The 23,824-nt window shown below is 41.5% G+C and overlaps 4 protein-coding genes across 8 annotated transcripts in view; 2 read left to right on the top strand and 2 right to left on the bottom strand.

Moving 5' to 3' along the window:
* The first annotated feature begins 243 nt into the window (after positions 1 to 243).
* On the top strand, positions 244 to 6,293 carry zc4h2 (zinc finger, C4H2 domain containing). The gene is made up of 5 exons (XM_078261235.1): positions 244 to 458; positions 1,190 to 1,361; positions 1,614 to 1,786; positions 5,080 to 5,242; positions 5,696 to 6,293. Exons 1-5 carry the CDS (start codon positions 406 to 408, stop codon positions 5,807 to 5,809), a joined length of 675 nt encoding a protein of 224 aa, XP_078117361.1. The 5' UTR covers positions 244 to 405; the 3' UTR covers positions 5,810 to 6,293.
* On the bottom strand, positions 6,254 to 7,950 carry LOC144524768 (uncharacterized). The gene is made up of 3 exons (XM_078261236.1): positions 7,396 to 7,950; positions 7,006 to 7,158; positions 6,254 to 6,927 (listed from the first exon to the last, which is right to left on the bottom strand). Exons 1-3 carry the CDS (start codon positions 7,651 to 7,653, stop codon positions 6,691 to 6,693), a joined length of 648 nt encoding a protein of 215 aa, XP_078117362.1. The 5' UTR covers positions 7,654 to 7,950; the 3' UTR covers positions 6,254 to 6,690.
* A 2,228-nt stretch (positions 7,951 to 10,178) lies between these two features.
* Positions 10,179 to 12,673, top strand: asb12a (ankyrin repeat and SOCS box-containing 12a). The gene is made up of 3 exons (XM_078259951.1): positions 10,179 to 10,493; positions 11,438 to 11,966; positions 12,060 to 12,673. Exons 1-3 carry the CDS (start codon positions 10,209 to 10,211, stop codon positions 12,209 to 12,211), a joined length of 966 nt encoding a protein of 321 aa, XP_078116077.1. The 5' UTR covers positions 10,179 to 10,208; the 3' UTR covers positions 12,212 to 12,673.
* Positions 12,674 to 16,498: 3,825 nt separating this feature from the next.
* The window catches only part of arhgef9a (Cdc42 guanine nucleotide exchange factor (GEF) 9a), a 45,499-nt gene continuing 38,173 nt past the window's right edge, over positions 16,499 to 23,824 (bottom strand). For 4 of the 5 annotated variants that reach the window (XM_078261229.1, XM_078261232.1, XM_078261230.1 and 1 more), the window contains 4 exons: positions 23,416 to 23,547; positions 21,571 to 21,814; positions 21,179 to 21,247; positions 16,499 to 17,904 (listed from right to left, as the gene is read on the bottom strand). In XM_078261229.1, the coding sequence (XP_078117355.1) occupies positions 17,729 to 17,904; positions 21,179 to 21,247; positions 21,571 to 21,814; positions 23,416 to 23,547 (621 nt within the window). In that variant the 3' untranslated portion in view covers positions 16,499 to 17,728. Of the gene's footprint in view, positions 17,905 to 21,155; positions 21,248 to 21,570; positions 21,815 to 23,415; positions 23,548 to 23,824 lie in introns of all 5 variants that reach the window. The other variant, XM_078261231.1, reaches the window with a different exon arrangement.

Genomic DNA, 23,824 nt, shown 5'->3' with positions numbered 1-23,824 from the left:
ACACAAATAATGCATGCACGCACACACGGAAACACACACACCCACACACACCACCACATACACGTTGTAGATGTTAATGTTCTAAGGTTCTTTTACAATAAATATTCTATTAAAAATACTTTTTGTCATTTTTATGGGCATTTATGTTAAAATAAGAGCACTTAAAACTGTCCGGTCAAATTTGACCGAAAACAGTACATGAAGGGGGGTGTTTAAAGGTTAATCACAGTCTGCGTGTGGCAGAGCTCGTGGTGCTACCGTAGCCACGGTTTCACATACACGGGCGCGTGCTCGTGTGCGCGCTCACACCGGCTATTGTGTTTTTTATCAACTAGGAGAGGAGACCACCGTGGCCTTCTTTACGGGGAACTGAGCTGGAAACTGAACCACAAGGACTGCGAAACCATGGCGGACGAACAAGAAATAATGTGCAAATTAGAAAATATCTTGGAAATACGGTAAGACTTGGCTAAAATGTATTGTTGTCAGATGTTTGACACGTATTAAAAAACGTTTTCTTAGCTAACGTTAGCCGGCCAAGAATAAGCCCCTTGGCTTCGCTTTTGTTACTGAGCTAGCTAAAATTAGCCGGTCTGCTGCTGTCTTTAATAGGTTTTTGCTATTCTGGTTTTAGCAGGTTTCCGACAGTGTTGGGAATCAATCACTACAGGCTAAATAAGACATAGCTAGATATAGAGAAGCTGTAGTTGAGGTGCATGTTCTGATCATACATGTATCGACATTCCAGATGTGTATTAACAAAATGCCAGATGTGCGATGCCTATTATTTCTGTGGGGAAGCTAGCTACTTAGCTAGCAAGCGCATCGGTCTGTCATTATCAAACTAAACACCGGTGCAGAATGGTGTTTGTTTGCCCTGATGTCTTCTTTGCAGCCACGTTTAATAACTGCAAAACAGATGTGCAAAATACGTTAACGTTACATTAATTCATTCACTTAACACATTCATTAACGTGTGTGGTAATTAATAATTCTGCTTAAGATCAATGCAGAACGTCTGTGAAGTTATTCATAATTTTACACAAATGCAAAGCACTGCATGACAGATGAAAAAAAAAGTGTGGTGTTTTAGATGTGGCTGTTTTTGTAAGGGCAAATCGTTCTTTCTTTCTATTTTTTGCATCTGTGAGGGAAATAACCTGACAGCTGGTGTCTTTTGTCCGTGCAGGAACAAGACTGTCCAGATGCAGAAGATCAAGTCTCGTCTTAAGGTTGAGTTTGAGGCTCTGGAGTCTGAGGAGAAGCACCTGAAAGAGTACAAACAAGAGATGGATCTGCTTCTACAAGAGAAAATGGCCCATGTGGAGGAGCTGCGACTCATCCATGCAGATATCAATGTGGTGAGTGAGTCCTACATTCAGAGATACGCACCCTCTGTAGAGGAAGTGCAGCTGAAATCTCAGTTCAGCTTTCAGATGAGTAGAATTTGCATTGGGAATAGCTATGTTAGACCAACAACACAAAATAAACATATATTGATGGCAACTTAAGTGCCTGTGTTATTTTCAGTATAACATATGTAATGACTAGGTACAACCATTAATAGCTTATACCGAGCATATTACATGTGTATTTCAATTCTGTTCTCTCAGATGGAGAGCACCATCAAGCAGTCGGAGAATGACCTGAATAAGCTGCTAGAAACAACACGCCGCCTACATGATGAGTACAAACCTCTGAAGGAGCATGTTGATGCCCTCAGGATGACTTTAGGTCTACACAGACTCCCTAACCTGAACGAAGAAGAGGAGAAGCTCTCACTGGAGTCAGTACACACACACACACACACACACACACACACACACACACACACACACACACACACACATACATCTGAAAATATTCTTGTCTACATGTCTTTTCAACATTTGTATGATACACTTAAGCACACAATGAACATGTTTTTTATTTTAACTTTATTGCCATTGTGCTTTTTCACATATAAACGGTGAAATTCACATAACTCACAAACACAAAGTGCTACAGTAAAATACTGTCTTTATGGCATTTTTGCACACACATATGCATATACATTGAACATAAATACATTTAGGTAGCATGTCTCACAGAGTGATTGCAGTAACAGTGACATTTCAGTGTGTCGCAACATAGTGTTACAGAACAGAATGTGATGCTATGTACAAGCATTAAAACCAAGTTGATATTGTGTACTGTGCAAAGTCCAAAGATAATCAGGCCTACAGGGACATTGTGAGTATCAGTGTTGTGCTCAGTACAAAAAAATAGTGATTAGACACAGTAACTACTTACCTCTATTAAAATACTAACTCAATTACTTTACTGATTACTTTAACCAAAAAGTAATACTCTACTGTGATACGTACATTTTTAGTTACTTCTTGAAATGCTGCCATTTTTAATGTGCCCATAACTTTCATCTCAGTACTGTTATATTATCTCCGCCGGGATCATGTATTTTTTTGTGCATGTGTATATCTGTCTGAAGCTGATCTTGCATAATACTGGACCAATTAGCCAAATACTTTTTGTGCACAATTATGACTTTATGCTCAAGAACCTGTCTTGGTTGCGGTGGTCATTCAGTAATATCAGCCAGCTGCTTTGTCAGTTAAGTCATTACTTATGGTGGTGATACAATGGGCAGCATTTTGGTCAACATGACCTGGCAATTTGCTTGCCAAAAGGACTGCATTTTTTTTTTTTTTTATCGGAATCCCAGCAACCACAAGAGGTCCTTGAGCAAATGTGCACAAAAAATATAACGCTGGTGGGTCCAGTAGTATGTGAGACTAGCTGCAGACATACAGATACAGTCATGTTAACAAATTAGGACACCCACGCTAAAGTTGACTAAAAAGAGGAATAAAAAAAAATCATGTTTTGGAAATTGATCTTAATGCCTTAATTAAAAAAATGAAGAAAAATCCAATCTTTAAGGACACCAATTTTCTTTGTGAATGAATAATGTATCGCAAATAAATAAATGTTCTTCCTTAAAATACAGGGGGCATAAGTCAGTACACCCCTATGTTAAATTCCCATAGAGGCAGGCAGATTTTTATTTTGAAAGGCCAGTTATTTCATGGATCCAGGATACTATGCATCCTGATAAAGCTCCCTTGGCCCCCCCATCATCACATCCCCTTCACCATACCCCCACATCATCACATACCCTTCACCATACCCCCACATCATCACATACCCTTCACCATACCCCCACATCATCACATACCCTTCACCATACCTAGAGACTGGCATGGGGTACTTTCCATAAAATCATCTCTCAATGCAAATAAAACCAGCTATTAGGCTAACTGAAATACAACCATGCCAATCTCTAGGTATGGTGAAGGGTATGTGATGATGTGGGGGTATGGTGAAGGGGATGTGATGATGGGGGGGGGGTATTTTAATTCCAAAGGCCAAGGGAACTTTATCACAAATAATAGAACAGCTAGAACAGTCTGGTAAGTTGAGAAAAGTACATCACTTTACTGTAATGCAGCCTTTAAAACCAGGAAAAGACGACACTGTCATATTACGATATCCAAAATCTAAGATGATATCTAGTCTCATATCATGATATCGATATAATATTGATATATTGCCAAGCCCTAGCCAAGGATCATGTTTTTGTTGTAGAAAATGACCTTTTATTTGAGCTTTTTTTTCTCTCATCGTACAGACCAAAATATAGTCCCAGTTTGCCTGCAATGATTCTGCCAGTTGTTGATTTGGTCCCTTACTCAGGTATGGGTGTCGGTACATAGGGAATAAAAAATGTATTGTAATTTCTCACTTTGGTTGGATATTGTATGAACTGAAAATTGAAATTTTCTTCACAAATGGGAAGTTGTTAGGAAGTGTGCTGGACCATTGCTGCTCTGCACGCTGGCAGCATCGTTTGTCTGTGCTCTGTGTGGAAGCTCAGATGACGAGTTAATTTAGCCAGGTGGTAGTCGTCTCTCTTTTCCATCTTGGTGGTGTGCTCCTTGATTTTCTCAGAGTTTGCGAGATACTTAAAATGTTCTGGCTTATCACTGTTGTCCTTCAGTGTTTTTACTTAGAAGACAGAACTCATTACAGAGAGAGTTATGATGACATCCAGGGAGATGTTAAAACTTGTGCATCTTGGTGCCAGAATAGTAATTAATGGTAATAGTGCCTACTGGAACTGTTTAAGGTGTGATAGAGTCACTCCACCTGTGGTCTGTTGAGAATGACATGTCAGCAATGGACTAGGCATGTTCCACTCCCGGAAATTCAGCCGGATGCATACACCTCATAATAACAAACCAAAACACACCAACTGTTATAGTATTATTTTAACTTGAAAACAAACATTATCATCATATTAACTGTGACATATTGAAATGTGTGTGTGTTAAAGGTGCAGTAAGCGATGGTGCCAAACAATCAACTGCCAAACTGCCAAATTAATTTCCAATTGGCTGGAAAAGGGTTTTGTGGCTCGTGCACTCCTTTCTGTTTTTCTACTTCCACAGCCAGGGCGCTGTATTAACACCAGATTTTTTTTTTGAGCACACACAGAAAATAAAGAGCTAGGTAACCGTGAGGAGATATTCGTTGAATTTGACAAAAAGTGTATTGGATTAACATCACTTACTATACCTTTTAATGTAATGCTTGCAGTAATCCTTACAGGAACATCAGCCCAATGCATTGGTTCTGTGGATGCTCTATCAAAAATCTATTTTGAGAGAAACCAGAGAGCGTAAAGAAATGGGATATCACTTTTTAGTATTTTTGAAAATGGGCCAAGCAGGCCATAAAGTCCAAGGCCAAATTTCGTTCCCAGCCCTCCGCACTCACAGACACACTCACATGCGTGCAGACAAATCAATCACTGGACTTTTGCTCAGAGTTGTACATATAAAGAGGATCTGTGAGATGACCATAATGTTCTCTTATTGTAGTCTCCTTTTGTATTCGGTTTTGCCCCTACACATCTCTTGATACAGAGCGTAGATGGGAAAATCTCAACTGTGATATGATTCATAAGCTCTAAATGAGAATCACAGCTAGCTAGGCTTTGTTCTCTTTGCTTTTGAACAGTTACTTTGAGAAGCAGAAAGCAGAGTGGCAGAAGGAGCCACATGAGCCCGCCATCCCAGAATCCCTCGCTGCCGCTGCAGCAGCAGCACAGCAGCTTCAGGTTTCCAGGAAGCAAGATGCACGCCAGACGGCCACCTTCAGACAGCAACCCCCACCTATGAAGGTATTGCTCCTACTGACCTGAACTCAATCAATCAACATGTATTTATTTAAAATAAATATAAAATAGCTGCAATCGTGGTAGAAAAGTAATTTCTTTAATAGTCGGTAGATGGTCTGATCTAACACACCAGCCATTTTGCACTTTGTATTTTCTCTCTTAATAATTACAAAAGCACTGTGATTCATTCCAAGATGTAATTGGCTCTTAGTTGTGCCATATATGGAGAAAATTAACAAACTCAGACACCACCCTAAAGTTTGATAAACAAAATAATGCGCTTAGTCACACACACACACACACCCAGACACCTTCTGAAAAAGTGACTTATCTGTACAACACAGCGAGGAGGACATCAGTAGGGCTGGGTATCGTTCCAAAATCTTAGATTTGCTTCCTGAAATATACTTTTTTTTTTCTTAATATTTCTTCCCACTCCCCCCCCCCTCTCTCTAGGCGTGCCTGTCCTGCCACCAGCAGATTCATCGTAATGCTCCCATCTGCCCATTGTGCAAGGCCAAGAGCCGCTCCCGCAACCCAAAGAAGCCCAAGAGGAAGCCGGATGAGTAGATCCCACTCTACCTTCAGTTTCTGTGGGTTTAAAGGGACCTGGTCCAATACACTGATCTAAGATCAGCCATTTATGACTGAAATAACAGATCTGTGCTTCAGGACAATTTCCACAAACAGTCCCCACTTTAACAAATTGTCTTAGTACTTTTTTTTCATGAACTGTCAACTGAAATTGATGATCTGGTAATGTCATTCTGTTGTTTGTTTTATCCGTGCTTTGGATGTGTTTATATGTAATTGTATGACTTGTATATTAGGTTTACTAGGCCGTAACCATGTAACTGCAATAACGCAGAAAGGAACTTGATAAACTGTCCACATCATTTTGTCCATGTTTTTTTGCCTTAGATATTGTACTGTACTTTCTAATTTTTTGCAATGCATGTGTGCTTCCATGGCTGTCTGTTGTGTATTTTTTGTGCCAATGAAAAAACAAATAGGTTTAATTGAAGTTAAATAAAACACAATTTTTTAATGTTTACATTGTTCAAGTGACCACAAACAGGAAACAAACAGGCCAGACTCATCTGCTCTGAATAGTGCTGTGTGTTTAACTTTAGTACAGTGATAAGAAAATAAATAGATGTTTTGTACTAACCTTATTATTAGCATGTCCCTTTTTACACTCAAAAACAAAGGCTAGATATTTGTTTTCTGCACATTAAGTGGTGTAAACATAAACACAGCTGTGTTTAAGTTTACACCACTACATACAGCTGGAGCTGTGCTGATGGGTAACCAAGGACGCCACCATCAGCATATGGATAAATATGTATTGGGCAAATGGGTGGGTTTACCCTGTGTGTCAAAATATGTTTTGACAGCAACACAATAGTATACCTTTCGTTGTATTAATACTGTGCCCATCATGTCTGCAGCTATCTGTCTGAAAAAGGACAATGAGGTCTCGTTAAATGAGTTCCTGTAGCGTTTTTGTCAGGGTAACCCCTCATTTCATCTGTTGCTAGGGTAACTCCACGTTCCTTAGCTGTTGCTAAGGCAACACCAGGTTGCTGTGACCCGCACACATCCACCAAGTTGTTCCTCCCAAATCCAGTGGTGGGCATCGAAAGGCTTTGGGAGATTTTGCCCAAACTCCCCCAACGTGCACACTCCTGTAACAGAAACATAATTGTTTAAATCCTGTGAATATTTCCTCGGATCCGTCGAATTGACACAATGATTACACTTACTCCATAGCTCCAGTGTGTGTTTAGTCTGCCCTTCAGTGTTTGGAACTGCAGTTGTGTCTTCTTCCTCCTGATAAAACTGTTCAAGGCCAGAGAAGCCTGTTGCCGCTCACACACACGGCAGACTGCGGGATCATGGAGCTCCACCTCTGCAGCCTGTCACACAACAACACATCAAGAGGAGAAATGATCGGTTTAATGTCCTAAATTCCCCATACAATGTCCATAATTAATTATGAACCTGCTGAACCACCTGTGCTACCCTAACCTGTCTCAAATAAGACCCTCATCATTTGGGACACTCAGTTTTTGTAAAATAATTTGGGACACTAAACTGCACGTAAACCAAAAATAAAAATGGCAAAAATGAATCACATAAGAGTGTCAACTGACCCGTTTCATCTCCTCGTTGAAAGTTTTGAGCTTCAGCATTAAGATGAGTTGAGGGGGGGCGGTCTGGACTTCAGGACCTTGACATATGAGATTGGGGGAGGACGTGGAGTATGGGAGGGGGAGGTTAACGTTACATTCCCGGAGATCTCTGAACTCGGTCCTTCTCTCCCTCCCACTGGCTCCTCGGTGCTGCATGGGTCCCCCCCTCTCGGAGGAGGAGGACTGGTGGTGCTGTTTGTTTCGGACACGAGAAATCATTCTTCTGCAGTGGTTTTTAAGGGCTTCTTCTTCTTCCTCCGAATCAGTTTTTTCTGTTTTATCTAACGGAACTAAAAAGCTAACGTTTGTTTAGCAACGTCACCGGTAAATGAAGCAGTGTTCCAGTTGGGAGGAAATACATCCCAGTGTCGAAATCAACAGTCTAGCCACACGAAAGTGAAATATGAACCGACTTTAAACAAAGGTCACTGAGAACACAAACTTAGCTACTGTGTGCCAAAGTAACTTCTTGCTCCTTTACAAAGATACTCACGTGTTGTTTACTTCCTGCCATCAGTGAACCACTTGCGCCACATGGTGGCCAACAGGCGTACCGGAAGGGGAAGCGACTACAGATATTTATTTAAAGATTCAATTATTTTTAATTCCTCACATGTAAACCAGAGAGTGTGCAGTGAAGTATAAAGTGACAAGAATCACAATTACAACTGCAAAACTATGTGAAATACCAAATATAACGTGCAATATTTAGACAAACAGACAAAAACGCCCAGAATAAAATCCTTTGGTCCATGCATGCAATAGGCTGTGTGCACTGTGTTTAGTTTTTACACTGTTCCACTCGAAAAAGTGGGTAGGCTATAAAAATAAGTTTTAAATCAAACTGTGGTCATCACATTTTCCATAATTATCACTAAGAGGGAGGTAAAAGCTGTCGGCATGGTAACAGAGTTTGTACTTCATTTTTTCATTTATGTAGTCCCCTTTTTTGACAGAATATAACATATGTTAGATAAACATTGTTGCATTGACTCCAGGTGACATGTTTCACTTTTAGTGCGGTTTTGTATTCAATTCAATTCAATTTATTTATAGTATCAAATCATAACAGGAATTATTTCAGGACACTTTACAGATAGAGTAGGTCTAGACCACACTCTATCATTTACCAACAATTCCAGTGATTCCCCCAAGAGCATGCATGAATGCGTAAGTGCGACAGTGGCGAGGAAAAACTCCCTTTTAGGAAGAAACCTGGGACAGACCCAGACTCTTGGTAGGTGGTGTCTGACGGTGCCGGTTGGGGGTGTGATGAACAGTGGAAATAATAGTCACAATAAAGATATTAGTTATAATAGTTCATGGTGTCGTAGAGCACAGCAGGGCGTAACAGGGCATGGCAGGGCGTTGGCCAGACATAGCAAGTCGAAGCCGGGCATTGCAGTGTGTAGCAGGGTGTGATAGGGCACAGCAGGGCGTAGGGCCCTGCCCTATGATAATGTATCCAGAAATAGATATTACATTCTTGCCATTTACACCATGATTGATTGTATTGCTATGGCTAATGATTATTTTGCCACTGTTCTTGGGTGAAGATTCAGGAAGTTTGCATTCAAAGCGAGTCTTAGTTATCCAAATGTAATAGTTCCATGTCTGTGTTTCCTCATGTATTTGTACAATGCCAGGAATCTGGACTCTCGTGCCATCTGCTGAAAGAATGTGGTGTGTCACAGCCTCCCTTCTAAACATGGGACAATCTGAAGACATTTGGAAAAGGAACAGCTGACTGTCTGCTCCTCTAAAGCTCTGACAGTCACACAGCTGACACTGAAATGACTGCCCTGGTTTGATAGCAGGGCACATACAGGCACACTAACGGCCTTGGCTCATTGATTATTTGGCTTCATCATCACACCCAACAGGGCAGCTGTGGGCTGTCGTGTCGTTATTACCTGTTCAACAAGTTAAAACAAAACATGGAGATGTATGCTTCTCCATGCACAGAGACACAGACATCTCCTATTTCATTTTTGTTTTTATTCAGGACACACTCGCCAATCACCGACTGAGTGTCACACTTGTATCACCTTTCTAATTATAAACCGGAGCCTTCACTCTCCAAGAATGGAAGTTTAGCCAGGCCCATCTGTGGCCTAAAATTAGCCCCCCACCCCCCCAAGAAAGGAGCTCTGGCCCCCTCTGCCACTCAACACACCACACACACACACACACACACACACACACACACACACACACACACACACACACACACACACACACACACACACACGCCATACTGCACTTTTCACAACTCACAGCTCCTGTGGAAGCATCACACACTCCTTGGAGGACCTTTCTTTCATTATTTCTTCCACGTGACTTATTAGGGCGTTTTGAAAGTGTTTAACTTCTCTTCTCCTCTGATGTCACAAGCAACTAGCTGAGGTAAGTGGCTTGATGCAATACATTTCAGTTTGCTGCTGTTGACACAAACCATGTAACGTTGTTTCTACTGAGCAAATTCTGAGGCTCTTAAAGGAAAAGTATTCTTCTTTTGTCTGAGTACAAAATGCAGTCATCTATGGCTTTGATTTAGGTCGTATTGCTCTGATGTTATATAAGGTAACAAATTGCATTGTCTTCTGGTAGTCGTGTATAAGGCCGTGGTAAGAAACGTCATTCTTTTACTTTCATGTAGACATTTGTTATGTTAAAATACAAAATCTGAAATAGGTGTATTACCATCTTTCTCTGACATATTTGCCATTGCAGATGGATGGGCTTTGACATGCACCAGCCTCGGGGGTTACATTATGGTTCTGGGCCAAGCTGTCAACAATAGTTTGATGGACATTTCGAAGATCTTCTCCCTGCTGCAGCCGAAGGAGGATGATGAGGACAGCGAGCATTGTCAGGCCTTGAACAACGCCGTGAGCAGCGACGACGTGACTCTGCTCTCTGAGCTTCTGTCTCAGGAGAGTTACAGGAGGTCTATCAACGCCCGAAGCGGGTGGGGGGTCCCGGTCACCCCCCTACGCACTGCCGCTGCTCTGGGACACCTGAGGTGCTTGGAGGTGTTGTTGGAGCACGGTGCAGAGGTGAGATAGAGCATCATGTTGTTTAGCTTTCAGATGAGGATGGTGAGATGGATCTTTGAGAGTAGGTGTGGAGGGGGCGGGTGGGACACTACAGCTGTGCCTGCTGGTGGGTGTAATGAACATAAGTATCCTATTTAATAACCCAAATTATAAACACTTCACTCAGCTATCACACATTTCATTTAAAAGCCCAAAAATGGTTCATATTCTTCCAGCAGGTATTTTTCACCTATTTAAATGAAGAGTAAGAAATTAGACGGTTTAAATTTAGGGCATTAAAGCTGCACTAATCAATATTTTAAATTGAACAATGGATCAAATAAGTGTAACATGAAAGGGGTCACTGGTAGTGACAAACCTACACAACATTACTACCCAACTCTGCAGTTCACCACAGTTCTACGGAACGTTTTTTAGCGTATTTTAGTTCTTTGTTTTGGTTTCCATGTGATTTTGGAAGTGGAGACCTCACATCTTTCCCAGAGCTAAGAGTTGCTTTTCAGAAGGTGCAGGCAGCTGTTTTCAGCAACAACAAAAAAGCTTCAATAAACAGACTACAGTATATGCTACCGGACCAGTACCAAATATCAGATGGACAATTTTAGCGATTATCTAGGGAAATAGTTGATCATTTATATGCTAAAATGCCAGAATATTCCCTCAGGAGTTGGTGGAGCTGGACCAAAGCTAAAAGGAGAGTGAATATTGGACTAGAGTCATTAGGGTGAATAAATAAATGGTAATTTTGCTCAGTGTCTTCTGTATGTATAAATAGGGAATTCCTCTGAGATGAAAATATGTCAGTGTTGTGTTTACAGCCAAATAAATCAATCAATGCAGCTTTAATGATACATAGTGCATGTGCTTGAAACACCAAATCATAATTTGTCAGGAATGTTTCACACTGTTACAACATGTTGGTGTATTGCTGTGTTTGAATCCAGGTTGACAGCCTGGATGTGAAGGCCCAGACGCCTTTGTTCACAGCTGTTAGTGGGAAACATCTGGACTGCGTGGTTGCCCTGCTGAAGGCCGGAGCCGATCCTAATGGCAGCCAGTACAACAACTGTTCCCCGGTGCTGACTGCAGCCCGGGAGGGCGACGTAGACGTGCTCCGAGAGCTGCTGCGCTTGGGAGCCGAGGTGGACGTCAGGCCCAAAGTCCCCGAGTGGGCTGCCAATGCCACGGCCTGCAGAGGGCCTCTTTATATCTCCGCTGTTTATGGACACCTGGACTGCTTCAAACTGCTCCTTCTCCACGGTGCCAACCCCGACTTTAACTGCACAGATGAGAAGATGCTGGCCAGGATAAAGCAGCCAAAGACAGTCCTGGAGGTGTGTCTGCGTTATGGCTGCGGGGTGGAGTACATCCAGCTTCTCGTAGACTTTGGGGCAGACGTGTATCTGCCCACGCTGATCATTGACAAGACTACAAAGCAGAATGAGGCTCTGATTCTGCTGCTCAAAGAGAGAGGTGAGACACGCATTGTAGTCTGGTTCTGGAAGCATTGAAGTTTTCAAAGTGTCAAAACGTTGATCTACCTGTATTTGTCTTTTTCTGCTCCAGTTTGTCCCAAAACACTGATGTCGCAGACTCGGCTAGCAATTCGAAGATGCCTCCCCTGTGCCAATAAGGAGCCTGCTGTTGACAGTTTGGATGTTCCTCTGATCCTGAGGAACTACCTGAAGCACGACACCTGTGAACTCATCGGATGCTAACCTTAGCATCAGAATAAATAGCCAGTGACATTTGTTTTACCTCATTGCTGTACACTTATGACTGGAGATTTGATTTCTGACTTTTCCTACAATAATAGACACTTACATAGAGGTCAGTGTACAGTCCCAGTGCTGTAATGTCTTGTTTTTGTATTATTTATATAAGATTGAAATGTGTGACTCCTAATAGATATATAGTTTATAATAGTTTTAGTTTAAATAGATAGATATTTTAGCTCTACAAAGCTCATTGGAGTGTCTTTGTCAAACAGAAATATGATCATCCTAAAGGGCTCCATGTTGGAAAATCTGCCATGTTTTTGGGAAGTGTAAGACCACAGTTGGCCACTAGAGACCACAGTAATACTGCTTATTGCTCTTGTCGAAATGTGATGCTTCTCCATTTGTAATTTTGAACATCTGTTAATGCCTTTTTGCATCACATTTGGCTCTGCCCTCTTCACAGGTAGCATTACACAATCAGATATAGTCTCACTTCTATTATTTATTATTTAGACATCCAGAGACAACTGGAGACACACACACACACACACACACACACACACACACACACACACAGCGACAGGGTCTGCATCGCACCAGGATGTCTTAGATCTTGCCTGAGAAACATCTGTGAACTTCAAAACATGATAGGAAGCGGAGTGATCAGCCTACACTCCAGCACGGCAAACCGGGAGACATACTTGCATAAGTCTCATTACTTATTGATTACAGCATAGTTATTTGCAGGCCAAATTTGTGGTTGGAAGGTAAAAATGTTCTTTTGTGACGTAACACCTTCCTGATTATGTTATGATCTACTGCCTTTAAATCTTTCTTCTGTAATACGTACATCCAGGAGTTAATGTGTCAGCTTTTGGGAATGGGGACCTATGCAAACAGGAAATTATGTCATACAACAGGAAGCTCAGCACAATGCTCTCTCTCACACATTGACGCCTGGAAGCGTAGTTCTGTAGAGGTTTTATTTTCAACAAAAGTACAGCTATATCAGATATGGATTTATTTTTACAGCGAAGTACAACATATTCCCAGTGCTTCTGATTACATCAAAACATATAATGTACATACAGTTGACATCTCCACTCTCCCATTCACAGTTTCTGGATTGAATAGGCATTATTTTTCAGGTTTTTCATTTCTACAACAAATAATCGAACTCAAAGGCCAGCAAGAAAGAAAATGACAAATGTTTGCATATGGTGACAAAGGATATGGATACTGTGAGTTAAATTTTCTGTGATAGGCAAAAATCCAGACCTCAAACTAGATGGTATAATACAATGGATATTTGAATGGATTCCAAAAGTGGGATGTCAGTCTTCTGTCACCCTTGTTGTCATAGGACACCACATCAATATATGGCTCATTGAAGACTCTGTTGTACCCGGACTACTTTGAAACAACACAGGACTGCATAACCAACTGCAAGGAGTTCCTACTGAAGATGTCGCTATGCTAAACGTGAGTGAACGCAGTTAGCGACTCACGTACGCCCTGGACTAAAAGGAATTACATGATTCTGATGCATCCAATTGACAGTCTGCTAAATTGGTCTGGTTTTATGACTGGAAATAGAAGAAAAAAAGATCTTCCACACAGAAGGCTGTCCTCTCAGCTCTCAGTACAAGGGCAGAATTATAACTATATCAGAAAAATAAAACCAATATATACATCCTTTTTAACAATGTGGCCAAAATGGTACTATTTCATACTGCATTCAATAAATACAAGTGAGGAATTAATTTGTACTGTCATGTCATTGTACTTCAAAGAATCATGTCTTAATCAGAAACAAGAGTACTAAATGAATAGCAATGAAGTACTGTGTGTGTGTGTGTGTGTGTGTGTGTGTGTGTGTGTGTGTGTGTGTATGTGCATCTTCAGGATTATGTTTATTTTTAGCTCACCCCGAGAGGTTTCGCATTTATTCAGCTCTTCTGCTTGACTACAAATGTATACACAAACACCCATGATCAGTGCTAACTCCTATTTGGTTCACTGTTGTCATAGAAAATGATACCCGTTTTGCCTCAGCGGTTGATGTCGTTCCAAAAAAAAAGAAACAAAAAACCAAAAAACAGCAGTTTGGATCGTGACAGTGCAGGTTGGAGTCAAAAGAAAAGAAAAGAAATTAATAAAGATTTAGAGTCAGTTTATAGTTTATAGTACCCAATATATCTGGGCAAAGAGAGCATTAGTGCCTTTCATTTCACCTATCAACAGTTCAGTCTTTGCTTCAGCATGATGAAAGTTGTTCCCCTCTACTTAATAAATAAAAACAGAAGCTACAAGCTGTAATATGTCGTGAGCAGGAGACAGGTGGACAGAGAAAAGACCTCCCGGCAGTGAGATGGCATGGGTTCACAAATGAATGGTTCCGCGGTGTGAAAAAAATCCCATTGGAAGTTAAATGAAACTAAACAATCTGTTAAGAGTTGTCTAAAGTCTCATGCAAAATATTGGATGCCACGAGCATGCATTTACCTGGTACTGAGGTCTACCGCACGCTAGAACTGGAACAACATTCGTCTCCAACGCAAAATACCAATATCCAAATATATGATCTGTTCTTTTTACATTATTTACAGTGTAGCTGATAAAGATAAAATAGATGATTCTTCTTTTGATTCATAACTCACTGTTAATAATAGACTTTGAAAAGTGAAACCTATAACTTGACTAATGAAAATCTGTTTCCTACTATAAAGTCAAATGAAACCACCTTTCAGCATGTTAAATAGATAACAATAAAGGAATTATATGCAGTTTCTAAATGTCTGAAATTAGAATTAACTTCCTTTTGTGCAATAAAATTACGACTATGTACGTGTGATATAATATAATAAGGTGTGTTTCAGTCAGACAGCACAGTATCTACTCAAATGGAAAAGGCCTGGCCTCTAAGTTTGTGTCCAAGTGGATCTCATGCACTGGGGAACGAGGAATTCCCAGTGTGTTTGAGAGAATGAGAGAGAGAGAGAAAGAAAGAGAGAGAGATGCAAGTCCCACACTGAAGGGAAAATACATGACTAATTCAAATCTGCCTGTGAAACTGAATAGATAATCACTAGTGGAATGCTGGAAGGCACTGTTAGATAGCATCTCTCTTCTCCGCAGCAGAACGGGCCAGCAAGTGCGTGTGTGTGTGTGTGTGTGTGTGTGTGTGGGGGGTGTGTGTGTGGGGTGTGTGTGTGTTTGCCTGCATGCTTATGTCTGTATGTTGGTGGTGGCGTAGAGTAGAGGAATGGGCGTAGCACGGGACCTGAGGTTATCATGGCCTGGGAACCATATCTTTTTGCAGTGCCAGACCAGGGAATTATCTTCCAAAACAATCTCACTGGGAGCCATCTCTACAGACACCAGCAGCCAACTCACCCATTTCTCAACTTTCTTTACTGAAACAAAACATAAATTACACAACATACAAAGCAATTCTAAGGTCTTTTTTTCTCTCCCCAATAGGTTATAAGGCCTATAAGAAGGCAAACAAATGACATAGAACGATATATAAATCTTTCATATCACGTCGTAGTGAATAGTGAAGATATATAATGATTTATCACATTGCACAAGTTGTCATACTGTATATGTACTGTCCATCAGGTGATATAATTCAACACAAAATGTACTTTGTATCTGAGGTCACAAAGCATACAGAAAAGGACCATGTAGGACTCATGTGTCACTTACATTCCAACTGTAGAAAAGAATATACCTTCATAATGTGTGTACATCTTATCTTTCCTAACACCTCTGTTGTAGTATCATGTGGCAGGATCGCCCCCAGCAGCTTCGGGGACATTGTTGATTAAACAAATCAATTTGATCAGGCACCGGCTCTCTGTAAATCACTTAACAGTGCCGAGCTAACTGCCAGAACACGGATCAGATCTGGAAAAACAACGGAGAGGAGCGCAGTGATTTGAAGCTGCAGTCGTTAGAGACGCATTAGAGGACACCTGCACGCTACAGATTCAATTCACCTCTCTGCCTCTCTGTGGTGTCGGCTCACACTTCTGCAGTGTACGTTCTTTCAGACTCACAAACTACTGCTATGGTTGTCCTGTCCGTTTATAATTTTTGCGACCATTTCTTCTTCTGCTGGTTCGTTCTAATTTCTCACAACATTTGTGTCACTCCTACCTAAATGAAAGTACTCCTTAGACTGAATATGTGCTGTGCTTTTTTTTTACACAATGTGAGCAATACAAAATACTTAAGCTAATTGAAGGAGTCTTTCTTCTGACAGCTGACATGAAAAAAAGATCTTATTTTAGACCGCTGCAACTCCACTTTTAACTCTCAGTGGATTTCCTTGGAGGTAGGCTGTTCTCTTTCCAAACGCCCAGTGAGCTGCCAGCACAGTGCTACAGGGGTGGTCTCTGGGGAGAGTGGGGGAGGGGCTCTGACACAAGGCAGGTGGACTGTAGCCTGCCTATCTCCTGCTCCCAGCTGTTTCATCTGAGCGGCAAGCTCTCTCTCGCCAAACGTAAACCCCACAGCCCCTCGGTGTGATCGGTTATGAATACCCTGTCAAAAGTGGTTGGTGAAAGGATGTAAATATTCTATTGATGTTCCGACTATTGATTTGTTCCCTGACCCGTCATATCATGGCCAATGGCAGCTTTCCAAAAGAATGAAGCTCTTCCTCTGAGAGCCACTGACTCACCGAGGCTGAGCAGGTGGGTAGAGAGATAGAGAGGACACAAGAGGGATGCAGCGAGTGAGGGAAACACTGTGAGCGTCAGACTCGGTGAAGAAGAGAGGGCTACTGTAATGCGAACAGCTAGCGAGAGCAACACGGAGCGTTGAGAGTGAGGAGGAGATCCAGACGCAGACATCAGTAGCGCTAGAGATGGCCCGGCTGGGTCAGAAATGGATCGAACTCGGAGACCATGCCGACACTCGAGCTTCACAGGCCCTTCAGACGCCACAGCCAGTAGCTGAGGCCTGTCATTATTCAATCTCACATTCAGAAGAATGCAACAAGCAATCTCACATAGCAGCACAGCAAGATCTCAGCTTTGTTGGACACAATCATACGACTAGGAATGCTCTGGTTTAGCCATGTGTTTCTCTCCAAATGATGGATTCAAAATGAATTAATATAACAATCTAAAGAACTGCAGGACATTCAGGTGGCGTGAAGATGCAGAATCCGAGGGAAAGAGTTCATGACCGTTGACTCGGCTGGAGAAGCATGATAACTAAGAACGTTACTGACATATATGAATTGTAAAGTTGTAATTTGTCCTCAATGTTTTAAATCCAAGTCTTCAGTCCTCTTGCTGCTTCCAATCAACCTCTATATTAACAATGGTCCTTCATTTTCAAAAGTCTCTTGTGTGTGTGTGTGTGTGTGTGTGTGTGTGTGTGTGTGTGTGTGTGTGTTTGTGTTTGTTTTTCGTATTTTTCTTCATCATGGGACATGATCATCCAGTGTTTAGTGCTTCTAAGAAAAATAGCTGGTCCTTCAGAAGAGTCTGTGTATCTCTATTTCTTAAATGGAGCTAATCTACTAAAATTTTGCCAGAAAGGAGCCTGGCCTCTTTTGGATTGACTGAATTCAAAAACCTCTCCTTGTGCCATGTCCTCCGTTACCTCATACTGCCCCGCACTGAGGGGGTCCTGGGGGGGCGGGTATGAGGGGGGCGTGCACCTGTTTACACCTAAGAAGGCAGGTGCAAAAAGAGCAAGAAAGGGGGGGACAAGGAGGCAGTGCAGGGCACAAAGCGAGAGAAAAAGAAGGGAGGTGGATAGCAAACAGGAAACATTATCAGTAATGTATCTGAAACAGACACAACAACACAACATCAAGTCATGCTTCCAAAGAAAGCAGGCACGTAGACGGACAAAATGAGCCTTCAGTGTTAACATTCCTGCATATTAAACCTGAGATATGATACAGTGTGATCATATGATGACAGCTGAATTAGAAGAAAAGTGGAATTCAGCTCTAGCAATGACACAAGGGAGACTGAAGATGCTATTCAATCAAACTCTGTAGCAGGCAAACAAGAGAACCAATAGATTGACATCTGATACAATGATGGAAAAAAATCAGGCAAGAGACAGTGTTCTTCCATGTTTGTTGACAGCACATTTGTTTGAATAGCACCCTGGACACTTGAGAACACAAGAGTGGCAAAAATAGAGCCAACAGAAAGCTGTTAATATGCGTTTAACTACAGCCTACAATGTCACTTAGCTACAGTCTACAAGCATCACAACTATGCTAGTGCAATTAAAAATTACAGTCAATATTTGGAGATGAAATATTCAAAAGCTGCCATGGCATCTTAGAACTAAAATGAAAAGATGAGGAACAGTGTCTTTTGTTGGGGGTATTTTGCCAAACACTGTTTTTAGCAGTTAGAAGGGTCTATGTTGATCTATGTGTGTTAGAGGAGCCAGTTTATCTTGGATGGTCAAGATAATGCTTGTAAACAGATTGGTCTGGGACCGCATGCTCCAATGCCAGTGTTAATTACAACACCTCCCAATGCTGCTCAGCAGTTGCCATGGCATCTTATTGTGCTAGCTCTAAGGAGAACTCTAATGCATATACCTTTATCATTCTCAAACCACTTCCATACAACATGGCCCTCTTTCTCAAGATGAAATCTATAAATGAATCTGAAATTCAAGAGAGTACTTCACCTTGTGCCAGCCATGTACACATTCAGCACTTAGAAACACACAACATTTACTTCTGACAGACATCTACAGGGATCCTAACGTCAGAGAGAACATTCCAGCAGTGGTCATTGGTTAATTAATACCATAATGGATGGTCATGCTTATTGTGAAACTGGCAATAGCAAGAACATCAGTAATGGTAAATGTACAAACATCTAGCCTAGCACTAAAATGGTTAATTCTTAAAGGATGACACCAGCAGTTTTGGACATGTGGGTCCTCTGTCTGATGCTTTGTGAGGAACTAGCATCTTGAATAACGTGCTTGACATGTTTTTCTGTTACTGAGATAGTGGCTAGTTGTTGGAGTTTACAGTATTTTGACATATCTGGCTTTAAAACTGAACCTGTTAAATCCCAAAATAAGTCAAAATAACACGATTACCGTGAATATTTCACCTGACTTCAGGGTGTCATGTTTGTTGGTCTGATGTACCACCACAGCCCTGTCCCATGAACTCACGTACCCCTTCATCAATTTCAAAGGTATAACACTATTCAGTATATGAAGTGGATATTGTTCATTGTTTTCATACATTGTTGAACTGTTGATATTTAGATCCATGAATGATTCAACTATGTATCCATTACTTTTAGCTAATTCTTTGAACTGTTTAGTCAGTGCACCCACTTTTAGCTCAACCCTTTCAGCTGCTTGTGCAACACCTTTAGCTAACTAATTCAACTGTTTAGCCATTACTTTGAACTAAATACCTGTTTAAACTTCTGTGCTTGCTTGCTAACTAGTTTCCAAGCACTCTTACATAACTGCAACATGTAGTGTTCAGGTGTTACATCTGATATATTCTATTAATCAAATCATAATTTCTATTTTTATTTTTTTTCAAATGAGTTGAGCTGCTCCACAATGTTTCAATGTACCCCCTGGCAACAGCAAAAGTACCTCCTGGTAGGGCTGGGTATCGTTCAAAAATATTCAATACCGGTACCGGTACCGATACCAATACCGTGACTTTGATACCAACTCCTAAACAATACTTTTTTTTCTCGGTACCAATTTTATAAAACAAAAAGAAATTACAACATTTCACATTACGGCACAAATCTTTTTTAAATTATTTTTCAGCTCCTGCTGCGTGAGCCTCGTCTCTGTGTAACAGAGTTCTTCCTGCCTGCCTCTGCGACATATAACATTAGACAGCCAATCACAAACATTATTAGATCTTGGTAGAATTCAATTCAATTAAATTTTATTTATAGTATCAAATCATAACAAGAGTTATCTCAGACACTTTACAGATGGAGTAGGTCTAGACCACACTCTATCATTTACAGAGACCCAACAATTCCAGTAATTCCCCCAAGAGCATGCATTTAGTGTGACAGTGGCGAGGAAGAAACCTCGGACAGACCCAGACTCTTGGTAGGCGGTGTCTGACGGTGCCGGTTGGGGGTGTGATGAACAGTGGAAATAATAGTCACAATAAAGATAATGGAACAATGACTAGAAGCATGCTGCATTCTTATTGGCTCACTGACGCTGATGAGATTTACTCCTTAGGTATTGAAATTGGGTATTGAATGACGAGGCATTTATCGGTCCGTATCTAAAAAGTATTCAATTCAGTACTCAGCCCTACCCCCTGGGGTAGAAGTACCCCTGGTTGGGAATCACTGGTTTAAGGTTTTTAGGTAAAGGCATCTACAATTTAGATGCTGTGATAAAACTAAATAAATCAGCTATATAACACAACAAACTGATTTTTGTTTCTGCTATTCTTTGACAAGCTGGATGTAAATGGAAGAGGTAAGCTCCAACAACCACCATAACTCAGTAAAAGAAAAAACGCAAACAGTTGTCTGAGGTGTGGAATTTGTACGAGACAAGCATGACACAGGACCCACATGTCATGAACACCGGTAACGCCCTTTAAACTAAATACTTCATGCAAACAGCCCTCTGTCTTTTCATTGATGCTTAACAGCTGCTTTACAACTCATATCAATTCATCCTCGTGTACGGGCCGACAGACATTTAACTCTATTCAAAGTAATATAGCGAGAAGACATGAATCCACGTGAATAGTCTAGCTTACTTAGTACACAGATAGTTTAGGTCCATTCATAAACAAAGTAGGCGTGTTTAAAAAAGGTGTGGAAAGTAAAATAAAAATAAAAAAGAGAGAGCAGGTTAAGGAGTAAAGAGTAAACAGCGATGAGAAGACAGAGCACACCAGCGAGGAAAAGAAAAGGGAAATCACCTGATATCTTCTTGTTGCCTCACCTTTCTGTTTGGTCACCTTTCTCACTGTCATGGCTGCCTGTCGCTTCTGGTACTCAGAGATCTCAAAACCTAAACAAGAAACCAGATTGTATGTTTTTACAAATGTTCCACACAAGGGCTTTAATGCATGTGAAAAAACAAGGATGTTATAAGACACAACAGCTGCCTTTTACAGCGACAAGCTATGAAGCATTAATTAGCTCTTCACAATAAAGTACAAAACCTACTTTAATCCTAAAAATATTACGATGTGTCCTATGATGTGCTAAAAAAGGTCCCCCTGTAGTGTGCTGCAGCAAGTACAACGTGTAACTGAAACTTTGTTTCACTGCTCATTGTGAATGAAACTAATGCTTTCCAAACTGGGAGGTGCAGAAAGGTGCGTGACTAACCGATTTTCTCATCCTCCTGCACCATCTTCCTCTCCTCGTGGAAGGCCCTGAGCCAGCGGATCTTCTCCTCTGGCTTCTTGGCCAGAAAGATGTGGAGCTCCTCGCTGTCTTTGTTGCACAATTTGAAGGCGTTCTTCACGCTGACATTGAAGTCGTCGTCACGGCCGTCTATAGCGTCCCGCACGTCGTAGCGATCCATGTCGATGCGGCCCTTATAGTACAGGATGTCCCGGCGTATCAGATCCTGGGGAAGAGGACGTCTGTTAATGTGTGCATGTGTGTGTGTTCTGAACCTTAGAGGTGTCAAGAAGCATCCTTCCCTTGGTATTCTGTGAGTCTGCCTTATGCAACTCTTTCCACCTTCTGCCCAAAACTACAAACACCTTCCACACACATTGCAGAATGCCCAATTTCTCTGCAAACCTGCTCGACACGTGGTATCACAAAAGGTAGAAAATACTATTTCAACAATGGCGAGTACAGTTACTAGTTCATTAGGTCCAGCAGTACAGTCTAATGCACAACCACACTGCGATAAATGCAATCTTTGTCAACCTGATACATTTTAAGTTTTAGATGAAAGTTTATGTTCATTCTACTTAATTTTCAAGAGTTGGTTTGCTGTATTGGACTGTAGGGATGCCACCCTACGATTATTTATTTATTCATTTATTATATAATTGTTCCAGCTCATCAACCACAAGTAACCTTATTATATGTAACTAAGCAGGAATAAGACGGCCACATAAAAAAAATCTTCATCGTGGGGCGGCCTCTAGCTCACCCAGTAAAAGTGTGCGCCCCATGTAGGCATGTAGGCTGAGTCCTTTACAGCGGCCTGGGTTCGAATCCGACCTGTGGCCCTTTGCTGCGTGTCATCCCCTCTCTTTCTCGCCCCCTTTCCTGTCTATCCACTATCGAATAAAGGGAAAAAGCCCCCAAAAATAATACAAAAAAATAAATAAATAAATAACATCTAGTCACACTATAAGGGCAAGGAAGGTAAAATGTAAAAAAAAACAAGAACAGGCATCTTTTAATAAGCATGCAGAGAAAAATCTGCATCCGTGTGCTGATAAGGACGAGATGAGCTACAAACACACCCTGAGGGCTGCCATTCCACATGTTGTACTGAGGATGCTGGCGAAGGATGTGTGGAACAAAGACTAGAACTTATCTGTGAATGTGTCTCGGAGCATACTTTATTTAATGGACCAGAACAGCTAACACATGTGGTGAGCAGCAGAAATACTGGAGTTCATTTCTAGTGTGAGAGATGTTTAACAATGATAGACGAGGGGGGGGAGCCCAGAACAGACGGGAGGATAGAAAAACAGAAAGACACTTTATCTGTAGTGTCTTTGTTACTTTCTTCTGTGTGTGTTGTTCTGTCTAACGGTGAAATGATTGCTCCTCTGTGTGTACACATGCGTGTGCTTGTGATGATGCACCTTGTACGCCTCTGTGTATCCGTCTGCATTTGTGTCTGTGTCTCCGTGTGCATGTACTGTCGAGTCTAGCCGAGCGTGAACATCCGTCTGACAGGAGAACACAGCCTCGGTTAGAGCCCAAACTAGCACAGCTCCATTTTGTGAAAGGTGCTGAGGATTGGAGCGCATCTCAACGAGGACTGGTGCGTCTCTTAAGGTATTTTGTAATCTATTTTGCAGCTCTCGAGAAAAGATTGAAGAAGGCGCATTGTCTTCAAGCGTCTGTCCGTGACCAGCCACGTGATACACAACTATTAAGGCTGGAGGTGTTTTTTTGCTGATCAGATTGTTTTCAGCCAACAAGGGCTTCAAAAAAGAAAGAAAGTGAACAAAGAGAAAGTGAGAGAGAGCCTACCTTCTTACAGAGGACCAGCTGGTGATCAAAGAGGAAGAAGACTCGCTGCTGGCTACGTCCATACGGCTGATAGATCCATGACAACTCCCCAGTGTAGATGAGCTCCGAGCTCCTGTCCAAGATATCGTCCCCCTAGACACAGACACACACACACACACACACACACACACACACACACACACACACACACACACACACACACACACACACACACACACACTTTATAGATGAAGATACTCACAGATAAAACTATGTACAGCAACTCCACCAATCACACACACAGTAAAGATCAGTTTACTGATCTAAATGGTTGGTGGTTCTCAGCCTGTGCAAACAGCTGTATAGTGTCTTCTGTGGCGCTGAAGGAGCTTTTTCAACTCTGAGATATCAACCTTGACGATGTCATAGT

The sequence above is a fragment of the Sander vitreus genome, chromosome 10, assembly GCF_031162955.1.
Source record: "Sander vitreus isolate 19-12246 chromosome 10, sanVit1, whole genome shotgun sequence".
NCBI classification, from domain to species: Eukaryota; Metazoa; Chordata; class Actinopteri; order Perciformes; family Percidae; genus Sander; species Sander vitreus.
This window is presented reverse-complemented; position numbering and strand designations above follow the sequence as displayed.